The sequence below is a fragment of the Melozone crissalis genome, unplaced genomic scaffold (genome assembly GCF_028551555.1).
Source record: "Melozone crissalis strain CALT ecotype California unplaced genomic scaffold, PUWL_Pcris_2 ptg000006l_1, whole genome shotgun sequence".
In the NCBI taxonomy this organism is placed as follows: domain Eukaryota; kingdom Metazoa; phylum Chordata; class Aves; order Passeriformes; family Passerellidae; genus Melozone; species Melozone crissalis.
Window position 1 is genome coordinate 20,713,848 of NW_026535784.1, and position 16,382 is coordinate 20,730,229.

Genomic DNA, 16,382 nt, shown 5'->3' on the forward strand with positions numbered 1-16,382 from the left:
TTCTACTTAGAGCAGATAAGTAATTTATTTTCTCACATATAATTTACACATAAAGAAATATGGTTTATATTTTCTCTGGCATTAATAGCCCTTGTTAGCAGACATTTCTGCAGATTTTACTCAATAAAAATTATAATCCCCAAGGGGACCACACTTATTTCCAACATAATATAGCATCACAAAAACTTACTACTAGGTTTAATACAGAGACTTGAAACATTTAATTTCTTTTTAGAAAAATATTTCAGTGTCCTTTTAAACAGCCAAATATTACTCATTGTTTATTTGGCACAAGAATGGTGAAAACATATTGTCATAAATGCTAGTGATTCGCAACAGTTCCTTAATTAGAAAGGATTCTTACCTTCAGATGTGACAAACAGTTCTGCAGGAAAACGTGCCAATTATTTAAAAAAAACTGTTTCTGACTGACACACAACAGGCAGGTGATCAATGGGTACAAAGCCTATGAGTAGGGGGAAAAAGAGTTGATCAAATTGCTCTTTGCAGACCTCCCAAGTGTTGTACATTGAGAATGAGACACAGTTGGCTGCTGCCCCTCACTCTCACAGTTTTGGCACTGCATGGCCCCTCTCCCTGCCCTGGGACACGTGCACAGAGCCCTGGGCAACTCCTGAGTGCTGCAAGAGCCCAGGGGGTCACACTGGGGCAGTGGGACCAAGGTGAAGCTCATCCCCAGCAAGGCCTGATGTCAAACAAGGACTGAGAGAAGTCTGATCCTACAATGTTCAGGCTTTCCCTGCAACCACAAGACTCAATTCATGTAGCTCTACATGCTGGGCAGGTGAACTGCCTCCAAGAACATTCAGGAAAAATATCAACTCAGTAAAAACTCAGACTTTAAGTTGTCAGAAATGCTACTTCTACTCACGATCTACTTTTAGTGAGGAATGAACCACAATATATTTTATTTTAAATCTGTGCATATGCAAAGTGTGATTTAGCTTTTTTAGTAAGGTAAGATTTAAGTACCACAACCTTTTAACACATAAATGGTGATTAGTACCAAATCTGACTGCAGCTTTTCTTGTTATGAAGCAAAACTAAAGGATGAGTAAGTAAACAGTACTCTTGATACAATGTTTCTAACTTCATTTTAAAAATGTCATTTTTAATACTAATATCAACCACTTTATGTTACTCTTACATAAGGAGTTTAACCAATACAATGATATATGCTTTATATGTGCAGAATACTAGAAAGAAAAGCTCATCCACAACATGAAAGTGAGAATAAAACATTTTGAATTCACTTGCATTTACTTAATGTGCCAACTGAAATGCAAAAATTAGCTCTACATTTTCAACTTGAAACATGGCTGCCATAGTCATCAAAAACAACCAAATACTGCAAAAATAAGAGATAATTTAAAAAATGATAAAATTTAAACAAGGTGTATGATGAGAGGAGAGAACCAGGCAAAGCAGAGCTATTAAGAGGCTGCTATTTTACTGAAAAAGTCTTGTCTGACATTTGCATCTTTTAATTAACCCTAATTTAAATATATTCAGATTCCCTGAATGGAAGTTTTTTACTAAAAAGACATTAAGTTAAATAACTCTGCTAAAATCCACTAAAATAATCAAAAACAAGCACTGACTTCAAGACAATCTCACATGTGAGATAAGAGCACATATCTGCACAAAGAAACAAAGCAAAATTAGAACAAATGAACACACACTGTGGGAATTTAATTATACTGAGATGTTAAGATTTAAATTAATATGGCTTGATAAGCTTTTCCTCTTATAATGTACTAGCTTAAGAGCCTAAGATGAGCAAAATGGAGAAGTTGAAATATTTCTTTAAAATACCAGCGAGTGCTTCTTCCTTGAACTCAATTCAAAGGTAGTCTGATAAAGCATCTCCACAAAATTTTTCAAACATGGCACATTCACTTCATTTTTAACAGCCTATAAAAAAAAAGCACAAATTAATGGGCTTAAAAATTTACAAAGAAGGCAATTTAAATACACATTAAGATGTCTATGAATTCAAAACCACTCAAAAGTTAAATTTCACATTAGTAAGGTATTTCAGTGTATTTATCTGAAATAGAAGCAGAAGCATAAGAAATCATGCCATACACTACAACCATATGGTTAAAATTAACAATTAAAGCAAACATACAAAAAACTCCACCCCAACAGAACAGTCCACTAAAATAAACTGGTTTAGGAACATGGTCTCTATTCCGTACTCAAAGAAGAAAATGTATTTGATACCAACTAACAAATAAAAACTACACTGAAGATCTTCATATGCATATTTACATTTATTAAAAAAATATTAGTATCTTTAACTTTCACAGCTCCCCTCTTAATGCTCCTGTTTTCTTCTTTGTTTTAATACTGAAAACTGGAAAATTAAGAAATAATCCACAGGATTACCAGTCAACCAATCATGCAAGTTGTCTTTGCTCAGCTTTCAGAAGTAATGAAACACACATGGAGCCCTACAGCTTTCTGACCCACTCTGTTCTTGCACACAGAACAGGTTTCCTTCCACAACCCAAGCAGCTGCCACCTTCTTTACTGAAACCTCTGCAAGCCTCTTAGGCTTCCCTCTGGATCTTCAGGATGATCTATTTAAACACTATTCTCAACCTACTGTTTTAAGCTGTTCCTGCTTTATTTATCAAATTGAGGGGTGGGGTGTTGGAGACTGAAAGGGCTTTTTTGGAAGAAGTCCTCAGTACATATAATTTCCTTACAACATAAGATAATTTCTGTTATCTTTATTATTTACAGTTATTAATATTACATAAACATTATATCTACTAACATTACATAAAGAAAAATCATGTCCATCTTGCTAAGAACACTCTAAAAGCTTCATGATGTAGAAGCACAAAAAAAGCATGTATCTCTGTAATGTGTACAGATCCACAAAGAAAGAAATGAGAAAGTAATTATGATTTAAATCACTTCCTATGTACCCAATTATTTATCCTTTGCTATCTTAGGCTATAGGTTGATTAGTACTCTGCTAGCTCCACAGGAGAAATCAGTCAGTTGCTGTCACCACAGCACTGTTGCTTTGGGATATAATCTCAGGCTTTCAGAGCAGCCCTAACTTCCCTGCTATAAAATATGTTGTGATTCATCATACCTGCAGGGTCCAAATCAGGTCAGGTTTCTTAAAATGCCTGAATGACTAAGCAAGGGAATGACAGTAAAGAAGTCTCAATGCTGAAACCCAACAGCTTCCTCACTTGAGCGATTTTCTGTATCCAAGATACAGAAAAATCTACATTCAATTCCTTCAGCTGCATGAAAAATATTCAAACTTGCATCTCACATCTTCCCAGAGAATGACTAACCTGCTCAACTGCACCTCAGCCTGGGAGTGAGCTCCTCATTTCTATTTAAGAAGCTCCATTTGTATGAAATGATTAGAGACCCAGTGAGTCAGAAGGACAGATCAAGCCTCCCTCCCCAAGTGTGTGAAGCGCTGATTCAGGCTGGATCACAGCACCACAAGTGCTCTGCACAGCCCTGTTCCTGCCTCTGCCCCTGCCAGAGCATAGTCCCATCTCCCAAATGCTTCTTCTTCCTCCTTATTTCAAGGGCAGTTTTCACCACGTTTATGATTCTGCAAACTAATATTTGCATTTACCTAAATGCTAAATAGTTTCACTTGGCACTCCCACTCCAACTGCCAAGCTACTATGGAATTCAAAATGACAAAATGTGCTCACTCTTCAATAGGAAAGAAATTCTTCTATTCTTCTCTAGAAGAGTATAGGCATGCCTGGGTAAGATCAAAACTTATTCCCATAAGCAATTACTACTGGAAGCACCTCTTTCTAATTATGCCTTATGAAAAAGGATTGTTTCCTTTGTAATTTAAAAGTGATTTAAAAAACCCAAGTCCCCAAGTATACCAAACCTAACAGCAGCAACAAAACCAACAAAAAAAACAACAAACAAACAGCAGCCACACAAAAACCTCAAATAAACCCACAACCCCTCCCCCCAAACCAACAAAAACAAACAAACATCCATAAAAACAAACAAACAAAACCCACAAAACCAAAAACAACCTCCTGCCTCAAAAAACCAAGACTGAGACCACAGAAAGGAAAGAAGCATTTGCCCAGGGCAAGGTAAACCATTTAAAAGAGGATGAAGAACTCAGAGAGTTACTTTCCTTTCTTTTCCTACCTAATCTTTCTTTTCCTATGATCTTGCTCAGATGGGATGCCCACCCAGTGTGCTACTCTTTGTAGATCCTATTCTACAAAACAAGATCTACATGTCCCAATTTTCCATTTATAGCAAGATATATCCCTATAATATATGTGGCAACACACAGCCACAACTGGCCACTTTTTAGGACTACATGCCAAACATGGGCCTGGCATCTGCTAATACAACTAGCATTTTACACAACAATCCCAGAAAGTATCAATCTACTATGAAGAAATTAACTGAGCTTGTCAATGGTCAACTTGAATTATACTCAGGTGCCATAATTTCTTCTTGACCTGCTGAACAAGCTTCACAAAACCAAGCTAAGCAGCCTGGGAAGAAAGAGAGCCTGTCTTGACTTAAAGATTGCACAAGCAGCATTACAGGCACAGTACATCCAACACTGGGATGATAATGAGTGTTTTTACCTTGTTCATGGTTGCTGTGTGAAATTTCTACTTTTAGATTTAAAACACACACAGGAGATGACTGACTGCTCTTCCACTTGAAGGATTAAATCTAGTGGACATTCACCTCTACAAATCATTTTTATTTAATTAGCCAAGACCTACATTCTTCCTTCCTACATGAGTTCACACTCTCCTTATCAAACTGTAAAATGTTACACAGCTTACTACAGAAAAAACTCAATTGAAGAATTTTAATAATGAGAGCCCAATGGAAAGTGGGGGGAACAGTGTGGCAAGGGGGATTAAAATACTTACAGCAGCCACAGGTATGAGAATTTCCACAAACAAACCAGCAAGTGCATGTTTTATATCCTTATCTTTTACTTCCAGGAAGTATTGAGCACACTCCTTAGTAAAAAAACATTAGAAAAATATTTAGAAAAAGGAATACAAACATAACTACGTCATAAAAACCACTAGCAGTCTAACATTAGCTGCCTGTTTTAATTTTAAACATGTAATGTGTTTGAGTTACTTTTATATTCCTTAGCAGTATCAACTTCACAAAACATAAGAAACTTTAAAACCTGTTTGCCCAGCAATACACCTCAATGAATTGAAAGGAGAACATTTGTAATACCAGATAGCTATTTACTTTTTACTCAGAATATAAAGAGTACTCAGAATACAAAAGAATATAAATATACACATTTTCCCTCAGATAATTTTGAAGCTTAAAAATTTTTAATGCTTATATCTATTAAAATTATTGGGAAATTATATTTTATTTTTTAATACTAATTTTCATTTTCAAAGGACTTTGATGGAAAGAAAATTAAATATAATTAAATATTCCATACACAATAAATAATCCATAGTGAAGTGTTTTTAAAGAAAAGCAAGTCTTGACATCTCATCTGTTAAAAAATTATACACAAAATAATTCTTTTTCTTTAATACACTGCTTTTATAAAGAGAAAATTATTTGATTGCTATCCATTTTCATTCAGTCTTAAATTCATATATTACAGGTTTGCCACACTACTAAGGCAATTGTGGCTTCTCCTGATGAAAGGTACTCACAAACTAAAGAAACAATTCACACCTCTGAAAAATTAGGAACTGAACAGAAAAGGATGAAGGATGGCACACAAGTAGAGGGAGTGAGTGATCACAGCAAGCGTCATCATAGCTTCATGACTTAAACATTTAAAATTACACTCATTTCAGTTTTCTGTAGCATTTGTTTACCTGCATGAACTGAAATGATGCTTCAAAATCCTCCACAGGATACATCTTTACTCGAAAAAACTTCATTCCCATGATCAAACTGATGATACTCTGTACTACGTGAGGACTCTGTTCTTTTTGCCGCAGTTCCTTTAATTCAGTGACAAACTTCTTCCTAACAGCTTGAAACCTGAACAAGGGATACAGACAGCAATTATTTGCATTCTTACTTACTTTTGTATGAGGTCTATAATTTTGAACCAATTTCTTTAGTCTGTAACAGTATCAGCAGCTGCTGTATGAGAAATGCAAGGGAGATGAACCCTGGTACTTCAAGCCCAGGCATTTATGAGTGCCTATGATGATCAGTACATGAGAATACACCAGTTAAGTAAACAACAGTCGACTGGCACAGGGCCTCCTTTCCCTGCCCCTACAAGCTGACTGCAAAGCAATGGTACTAAAGACTATTTCTTAATTTGTTCAATTTTTTTGTGCTGGAACATCAGACAGACACAGCACACTACACCTGACTACATCTGACACTTACAGGATTATCTACTGGGGACATGAATAGATTCTGCTATAGCAAATAGTCTTTAAGTCTACATTGGTCTGTTCCTAGACACAAAGAGTCAGAGACTGAACTTACTTTGATTGAGCAAGAACCCCTGTCACTTCTGCATATAAGTCTGCAATAATATGAACATTCCCAGTGTTGGTTCCTGAATACCTAAAGAAAAAAAAAAAAACAATAAAGGGAAAAAAACCTCATTAAATACAACTTTGCTCTTCTAAACCCCAAGCAAGTTTTCAATTACAAACAAAAAAATTTGTCCCCTAGCAGGCAAATTATTACCATAAAAACAATTAAATTCAAACATGAAATGCATGGGTGACATTTAAAGCAATGTAGTTTCATTTCTTATTTCAAAAGAAACATATTCTGGATAGAAATTTTACTGTATTTATCTAAACTCGGACTTTTCTTACTGCATCTGAGGATGCAAATAATTCTGTATATTCGAAGCAAAATAAACTCAGTGTTACATTGAACACAGCCATCTTCTTTCAAGATATGTTTCCAATTTAAAGACATTGACTTTTGTTCATTCACACTGGTATTATCACAAACATTTTACATGTGAGGCAAAAGAGAGCAATCACAACAAAGAAACACAGGCTGGTAATACAAAGTATTTTAAAGTACACAATTGAAACTTACCCTTCCTTATGTTTAAAGTGCTTAAAAGCCAAGTTTAGAACTTCATGTACTAAAGGATCTGGCACTGGATGAACAGGTATCTGAAAGGCACATATCACTTACATGTATGTAGAACCTATACATGCATGTATGAAGCAAATAAACAGTGCTGTGAGATGCTCTGGAGAAATCTCTCCCACCAGTGTCCAAGGACACATCCTTTACTGGCATATATCAAGCTAACTCTGCAATATATAACTTTTACACAATCTCTACTGGCATTCTTAGCCAAATAAGGATAATTCTAAAGTACATTTTAACCTCATTATCCAACAATTTCAACCTGTATTTCAAGAACATTTAAGCCGACAATGGGTACTGAGCATAAATTAAATGTTATTTTTTACAGTTCTGCTTTTTGGAGTACATCAGCAGCTTTCCAAGACACATGAACTGAGACAATGCAGGCATGTAAAGAAAAGGCAGGAGAGGCCAAAGGCTTTATGTAACTGAGAGTATAATTACAGCCTTGCATATGCTCACCATAGATATGTTCTAGTCTTTAAAATAAAAATTTAAAGGAGATTATCAAAAGCAACATTACAAGCAAAATATTAAAATTAATTTGCCAAAGTAAAAGATCTTACCTGTTTTAGAACCTCTATTAAAACTAAGCAAAAAATGAAATCTACAGCTAAGTCCCTCCTTTCAAGTAGATAATCTCTTTCACGTTGTTGGTCATCCCTAAAATAAGAAATCAAGAACACAGCCATCAGACGCAAGACTGAACACAGATATTGCAGTGACAATAACTGCATTTTTTTCATGTAATCACTGTTGCAGATGTGTATAAAATGCACAGGTGGACCTGCCAATAATAAAAAAAAAAAAGGGGGGGGAGGGGGACAAACTAGCTTAGAATTACCAGTATCCAGCTTCCTTCTGTATATCTATGCCAAAACCATTAAGTCACTTCATGTATATCATCTAACCAAGTTAAATACACTACCTTAAAGAAGTCTGTGTTTTTTCTACACAAATTTAGGTAATGACAAATCCAAATACAACATACTTGTCACAGAAGTACAAAGCACACATTTTCTTATGAGAAAGCACACAAAAATCAAACAGACTTCAGCAAGGAAAATTCTTACCCCTTTGATTTTGTGCTTGACCGAGGTCTATACTCATAAGATTCATCCTCTGTTCCATTTTGGCGCCTGTACCAGTCAAACAAGGTGCGTAGTAAGGAGGGGAGACAGTGCTCTGCTACTGAGCTCATAGAGCTTATCAACTGAAAGAGGAAGAAAAATACTTTAGCCACATATAGCTAGGAAAATCCTGGAGTTGAATAATTCTTTCAAATTGTTTTTTAATGTTAAAAACCATGTATCGCATAACTTCACAAAGTGGCAAGTTAATATTCATTTTCACCTAGGACAGTTAGTGTAAATATAACATACTGAGTCTATTATTATAATAAATTTAAGTAAAGTGTTCCAAAGCTCACAGGGATCACAAAATGACAAATTTATAGACATATAACGTGTATAAAATCACTGAGAAAAGAGCAGAGGTTTTAGGATGTCCCTGAATGTTGCTGTATTTATGTCTGAAGTATACACACCTTCACATCACACATGACAAGAGCCAACCCTCCTAAATTGAAGAAGTTTATAACTTTAAAAACTTGGTTCTTTGGTTATTATATAAACAAAAATAAAAGCCTTTTAGACATTCTACATCGCCTTTAATACATTTGACTGGTCTGGGTCTCAGGCTATATTTACTTTTAGTGTAACTCCCCCATCTTCTGCTTTCTTTCAGAAAATCTGTACTAGTAGTAAACTCATCTGTGCAACAGATGTGGCAATAGGAACCATTATAGAAGGAAGACTTTAAGATGCTATTAAACTTAAATTATCTCGGCTTCCTTTAACTAAAAACTTTTTGGAAAGGACAAGAATGACTGAAGACAGCAAAATGCCATTACAAACCTGGTTCCAGGAGGCAGCAGGGAGCAAGCCCATTCCCTAACACAGGTTGGAATGGGAGAGTTACCATGCTGCTCACTGATTTCATGTATTACCTGTCTCTTGGATCTTTCAAATAAGGTTTTAATAGAAGCCATGCTCAAGCTGTAACTTATCTATTATTCACTATTCCAGATAACAGTATAATATTATGCCACTACGTGTTCTGATACAACATTAATGAAATTATTTCTTTTTCCTCATTTGAAGCATCTTGGGTTTTTAGGTTTGTCGAAAGGATAGGGACAAGTTAACCACAGGAAAACCTCAGAAGGACCTCTTTTCATCTTCTGAATACATTACTCAGATTGTTAATTAGTCAGTTATTCAAGTCACAATAATTAAATAGTGCTGTGAACTGATGGGTTTATTAGCACAAGCAAAAGAAGCAAGCTGCATTTAAAGCTTTGCTAAACCTTTCCTTTAGGTTTTCCTGCAAGGTTACACAATTTATCAGTACTAATACTATTCATAAATGTTCATAAAAGTAGTTAGGCAATTTACATTGGCTTCTAGAGAAACAAGCATGTATTACACACATTCAAAAATGTCACTGCTAAAATGCTGAACCCCGAAACTACTGGCATAATAAGGTATTTTCCTCTAGAAAAATAAAAAGTTTTACAAAAGAATTATTTATTTCCTGTCAAGTTTTGCATTCTTTGTATTCTAATGAAAAGGCACTGGAATCACCAGGAAGATGACATCTTTGCTAATATTGCACAGCATCTAAGCAGAACATCAGCTATTTTTCATTTAAAATAATTACTATACTGCCTGGGTACTATATTCAAAATCATTTTATAATTAAAAGAATACTTTCTTCTATAGAAGATCTATTTCTCATACAAGAAAACTCTTTTATTTTAGCATTACATTATGCCTAGGTTGAAAGCAACAATCCAGACAAAGGGCTCCTATAATACCCAGGAGGACAGGGCTGCAATAGATGTGACGTATACTTCAGTTCCTCAGAATGAAACAGCAAATCCTGCTCAACTCTCAAAGGCTGGAACATATTGCTAATTGCTTCACATAACATATCCAACAGCACAGTGAGAGGTAAAAACAGAGAAGCAAAATTATAGTAAGATGCTAAAGCACAAATTCCAGCTTTGGCCAAAATCCTTATCCTGTAAATATTGCTCAAGTTGAGCCTAATCATGAGCAACCCTGAACCTTACATACATCTGCTTTCAGTCACTGAGAAGGTCAACACAGGCCTCTGTGTGATCATAAAATTTTGGTGTCTTAGGACAAGAGTAGGAAATTGCCAAGTATGTTTCCTACAAGAAACAAAAAAAAGAAAACCACTAGCTATTTCAGTTTCAAGCTGTACAAGCAAAAATATTTTAAGAAACGCAATATATGCTCTATAAAAAAACTCCTGTCTGGTAGCTTCCTGATGTGCTAGGAATGGTAAAGGGAAAGCTCTGGTACTAAAATTTTGAACAGTTCACGAGTGTATCAACATACAAATTTCCTTTTCCAAAATTTCTCCTCTTTTAGCTGAATTTATATTATTGTTCCAATTAAGATATCAAATGACAAAGAGAAAATTTCTGCTGTTTGGAAATTTAAAGCTATTGATTTTTCAAACTTGTTTTAATAGCAGCCCTCTTGGTCTGGTTATGTTTCTAACAAAAATGATTTATAATCCCCTTAAATGCTATTTTACTTTTTCATTAGAAGGACAGGCAACACTCCATGCCTTCCTCCTCCATCCCTTTTCTCATCACTTACTGAGATGAGAGAACAAGCCTTAATTAGATAGCACCTTAGTCCCAGGGCCCTCTTGTGTTCCAAGCATGCCCTCTTTATTCACAAAGTATAACACTTACAAGCTCAGACCCCATTATCAGTACAGGTAAAGCCACTTTTCAGACCCAGATTCCTGGCTCCATAAAGACCTCTGGGTGAGCAAGGTTGGCCCAGCAACAGCTCTAGCTTCTCTGCTGGATGCTGTGGCTGTGACCTCTGGATCCTCCTCATTCCCACACGTTATCAATCACTTTTTTAATCTGTAATCTTCTGCACTGTTGGAGAATTGTTCTTAATAAGAGTTTTATACAGCAAGCAACAAACAGAGAGATGCAATCTTAATTCCTTTTGCCAAACAATGTGCAAAGTTCCCTAACAAAGTTCATGATCCCAGCCATTCAGGTCTGTCTAAAGCAGTTATACAGTGGCATTATAGTTCAGATCTTGACTTCAAAGTGGATTACAAATTACAAAAGAATAAAATAAGAACTCACACACATATATATATACAAACAATCAAAACTTTTTTTTAAAAACTGTATTTTCAGGAAAACCAGTTTCTTTCTATATTATCCAATTTTAAAAGTTACACGTTTTATTTTTTATTTCTCTTCACTCATCCTATTTTTAGAACCTCTCTTAGAACACTAAGCTTCATCTTAGATGCTATTCAGGAACAGTCAATAACAGGAACAGGCAACTAATGGGGCTTCCTCTGAACACTGCCTCTCCACTGCAAGGAAGTGGTTATGGGGCACAAACATGCCTACACTATCGAAGAATTGGAAATACAGACAATAAATATTAATAAATTGAGCAGAGAGTCTTTCCAGACACAGTTCACTGAGACTAAGTGAAATGGAATTGCCTAGCAGTCTGTCTATATTCTCAGCAAAGGACAAAGTAACACTTTAGTAGCACTTTGAATCCACCCTATACCTTCTGCCATAGAATCAAAAAGCATTCAGTAAAAGCCATGCTACTGAAATAAAATTCACACTATTTGTTTATAAAAATAGAACCCCAGACACTCAAATAATAACTGAAGCAGAAATAAACTAAGACTTTTTGTCCCCTAGTGTGCTTCAGCATCTTTCTTCCACCAGTTTTCACTGCCACCTTCAAATAATTATCTATTCTAATAGCTTATTACTATCATATTCTACAATGGAAAATAAAGTCTAACTAACATTCAGAGTCTAAATCTTCTGACACAGATTCAGGTGTGAATGTTTTAAGTTATTACAACAGTGGAACCACTACTCTGCAAAAGTAAGGCCCACCTTAATCCAATAAAAGTTGCCTTCAATTATACGTTGCCTACCTGATCAAACTGAAGATCTTCACCTCTTTGAAGAGATCTGGACAAGAGCTTTTCCTGTACAAAAAAATAAGAAGAAACATACATTTCACAATGTCATTGACTATTATCAAAGATAGATTCCTTTTTTCCAGTTATATTACAGAACAAAGAAAAAACTCTTCATATAAATATTTGCAAGTTTTTTTAGATACAAGTATCTCTGGAGATGTGATGTATACTGCCAAAAATTAATTCAGTAGCAAAATAATAATAACATTAAAGACTGACAAACAGAAGATGGTAGAGGCCAAATGAGGACCAGCTGGTGGTGGGTATCAAGTGTAACTTGGAGGGAAAGCCATTCCTATCTCAATTAGCAAGTTTATTCATGTTCATATATGGCAATTATTCTAAGTTACAATGACTTTTAAAATGTCTTCACAAAGGCAGAGAGAAGTGTTCAACGCATTTCTAATCTGCAGTACAACACAGCTAGAAGACCTACTCCAGTAAAAGGAGAATGTGAATAATCACTTGCTTTAATTGAAGTAACTATAAGGAACAAAAAAAAGCAATATTACTAGAATTTTACTTATTACAATATTTAGTGCTACCAGTAGCATATGACACACTCCTCTGTTAAAAGCAAAATTAAATTATACTCCTGACAAAATAATTTAGTGAGGATTAAAGCATTGTGGAAATAAAACATTTATAAAGTCTAATAGTACACAGTAATTCTTACTAGTCACTGTGTAGAGTACAAAATGATACACTTACAAGAAATACAAGTATACCTTGCTCAGGTACCCTGGAAAGTAAAAAAAAAAAAAAAAAAGGTGGAAGAAAAGGAAGAAAAGAATAAAGAAATAAAAAGAAAAAGAAGAAGAAACAGAAGAAGAAAAGAAAAGAACACTGAGTCCTGTGAGCTGGCTTTGAGGATCACTGATTTACAGCACCCCAAGTGCCACAGTAAGAGCTTTAAGAGCACACTGCAAAGCAGTAGCATATATAAAGATCTGCTGAGCATTTCCTCTTATTTAAAAAAATTTTAAACTATCCTTCAGTTGATAATACAAATGAGTTCAAAATGTTATCTTTCACAAGGAAAGAAAAAAAGTACCTAAAGAGTTAATAGCTCACATTAGACTGCAATAGGCAAACAAGGAAGTTTTATGCAGCAGGCTAAGTCAAGTAGTTAACTTGCCTGGTCTGGCATGTAAAGGGAGGTGTGAGCAATTCTGATAGCCAGTTCTGCTCTCAACAGGTTGTAACTCAGCACAAAGTAACTGCTCAGTAGTTTAGTATGAGACAACACCCATGCTGTCAGACTGTTGACAAAAACTGAGTAAGTCAACATTGCTTGGTGATTAACACTTGCAAGGCTGCAAGAGACAGCCTGTATGTTCAACAGATAAAAATTCACTTTGCATGTCCCAAATCCAAGGTTCGAACAGGCAACTGATTTTTTCTTGTCCTAAGTGTAATCTTGAAAATACAGCACAGTTTCTGGCATTTTCTCCTGTAAGTGTAGCTGTATTTGGTGTTAAAAAGAATGCAATATCTGGCAACTATTACAGCCTCTGAAAACTTGGATTCAACACTGCCCAGGCAAAAAGCACTTGCCTACTCTGAAAGTATAATTTGAAATTATAAAAATGTCAATGCACAAGTCATTTTCACTTTCCATAATCCAAAGAAATCCACTTAATTATCTAGGAAAATACTACCATTTATGTTCACTTCCAGTATGCCCAAAATAAAAAATATTTTAAGAAGGGGGTTTCTAGGTAAATGCATTGATTATTCTGAAAAAGTTGTATTTTTTGATCAACTGATGTAATAGTTAATGTTCTTTCACTGTCTATTTAAAAGCAAAGGGGAAAAGGTTCCACTTTCTTGAATTTTTAAAATTAATGTAATTTTACATGTTAAATCTGTTCAAAACACTGTTATGAGAAATAATATTTTGAAGTATATACTAAAAGCTCCAGAGAGCACTTGCAAAGCCATATTTTCTTGTAGCTAGCAAGCCTCCCTCCTTTTTTTTTTACACAGAAATGCCTGCTATAGATGAATTCTTATCTGTATTATGCTTTCAGATAAACTGCACAGTAATTGCCAGCTTATCTATAAAGCAGAAATACAAGAAATGCTCCACTCTATACAAACATTGTATCATTGCTAAGTAAGTTAAATGAGAAAAACTAGAAAGCTATTTCCTTATAAGATGGAAAAGTGTAAGAAGATGGGAAGAAGACTTCCTGTAAGAAGATGGGAAAAGTCAGGTTCCTTAAGTCCTTAGGATACAATGTCCCAACAAACCATGTTTCCACCATAATACTACAAACTATTACACAGGTGAAGAAACCCTGGGTTCACTACACCCATTGCATGTGTCTAAACCCAAAAATTGCTAAAGAAAAGAATGACAAATCAAAGAGAAGTGAAACATTCTGTAAGTCTTTACACAAATTTGAAATCCATGTCAATAGAGAGAAAGCTAGTTCTGAAAGTTTAGCTTCCCTCCCATGACTCATACTAATTTAGATACCTCTGTGTATCAAATGTTTAAGATTTTAAGGTCAGAAAGAATGAAGACCTTACAAGTTCATAACCAACTCTATTATGTTTCCTCAGCACTAAGAATCTTAACTCTTAAAAGGTAAATACACTGTAGAGTTAATGTAACACTCACCAAACAAACCTGACATAACCAAATAATACTCTTGAACCCAACCACAGGTTTATCAAGGCCTTTGAATTATTTGACTTTTAAATTTAGTTTCTTTTAATATCTTCTTCTACCTCTGCTTTGTCATGGCTCCAGTCATCTCACATGATTTAAAGAAATCTATTCAACAGCATAAAGTAAATGTCTGGAAACTCTAACTGAATAATTTAAGATTTATTTTCCTGGCTTCCTGAAGTTCAGAGAGAGATGGAAATAATAGGTCTCCATTTATCTTTTACAAGTGAAATGAAAAAAAACCAAAACACTATTGCATTAAGCAGAGAGCAGTTTGCATCCATTGTGTAAAGGAGAAATGTCAACATATGGCAGGCAGCAGGGATCAGGATGTGCATGTGCTGTGCAAACAACTGCACCCATGGAAAAAGGCACCACCCGTTGGTCCCTCTCCAGCATTCCCTGGCACCATCCTCTGGTGGCCAGCACACCTCAGCAGGGTGGCTCAGAGTGCTTCTGGCAGAGCTCCAAGCTGCAGGGAGGAAAGCAGACAAGGGATGCTGCCTCACCTCCTGCAGCCCCGGGGCTGGGCAGTGCATCCCCGCCCCAGGGGCCAGCACAGCACTCTGCTAAATTTTACTTCAGACAAACTTTTGAAAGCATCTAGGCAAGACCTGCAAAAGTGCACAGTGCTAGTCTGAGCCATGTGTAGTATTTCCACAGCAGAATAAAATCCTTGTGGTGGTAACAGGCATAAATACTCTTGCTAGCTGTGACTTCAGTGTGAGACACCTACAATTTAGTAGGTGGCACCATGTTAAACTCTCTGCTTAAATTCTAACCATCCATACTTACATGCAGCTTGACAAAATGCAAATAATTGAGTTTATCACTAATCTTTTTAACTGGCATTGTTTATGTCACATTTGGGGAATGCTGGTGTCATTCCTCAGTGTCATCCTTCTAAGCTGAAGAGTACTTTTTAAGCTACAAGACTACTCTTGGGCTCTTTTTTTCTTTTAAAACTATATACTGCTCCAAAAGATTTAGCACAGCTGGTTAAAAAGAAAAATGGTTTTATTTCATTTATTCACTAAAAGGATGATCTTCCTTCCTGTCATTACACTTGCTGCTTTCATTTAATCATTTATTTTAAGCATTTGCTGAAAAGCTCTGTCTGCAACTTTGAAAAAGCTGAGGTATTACAATTTGCAAGCAGAGAACTCTTAATTAAATTAGTAAGAAGAAATAAGGTAAAAATCACAGCCAGAGAAACCATTCAGGTAATTTTTGAAATCACAAGTCAGTTACCTTTAAATGCAATCCATACATTTAGCAAAAATGGTACTACCTCTCACCCACAAATGATCTGCAGTGAGTGACCTTTTTTTAAATTTATATTTTAATTAATTTTTATTCCCCTACTGTCATGTTCAAGTTTTAAAAACTGTCTAGCTCCTAATTTTTATTAGTCTGGCTTTAAATTCTCTCAAACAGCTTCACCCAACAGCCTAGCTTCATTAAAGATTTATGTAAC

At 35.4% G+C, this 16,382-nt stretch overlaps 1 protein-coding gene across 8 annotated transcripts in view; it reads right to left on the minus strand.

Annotated features, from left to right (window-relative positions):
* Positions 1-16,382, minus strand: part of FRYL (FRY like transcription coactivator) — a 160,995-nt gene that overhangs the window by 75,122 nt on the left and 69,491 nt on the right. For all 8 annotated transcript variants that reach the window (XM_054290556.1, XM_054290529.1, XM_054290521.1 and 5 more), the window contains 9 exons: positions 12,178-12,231; positions 8,214-8,353; positions 7,707-7,803; positions 7,081-7,160; positions 6,508-6,588; positions 5,877-6,045; positions 4,941-5,033; positions 1,837-1,935; positions 365-466 (listed from right to left, as the gene is read on the minus strand). In XM_054290556.1, coding sequence (XP_054146531.1) covers positions 365-466; positions 1,837-1,935; positions 4,941-5,033; positions 5,877-6,045; positions 6,508-6,588; positions 7,081-7,160; positions 7,707-7,803; positions 8,214-8,353; positions 12,178-12,231 — 915 coding nt within the window. The remainder of the gene's footprint in view (positions 1-364; positions 467-1,836; positions 1,936-4,940; positions 5,034-5,876; positions 6,046-6,507; positions 6,589-7,080; positions 7,161-7,706; positions 7,804-8,213; positions 8,354-12,177; positions 12,232-16,382) is intronic.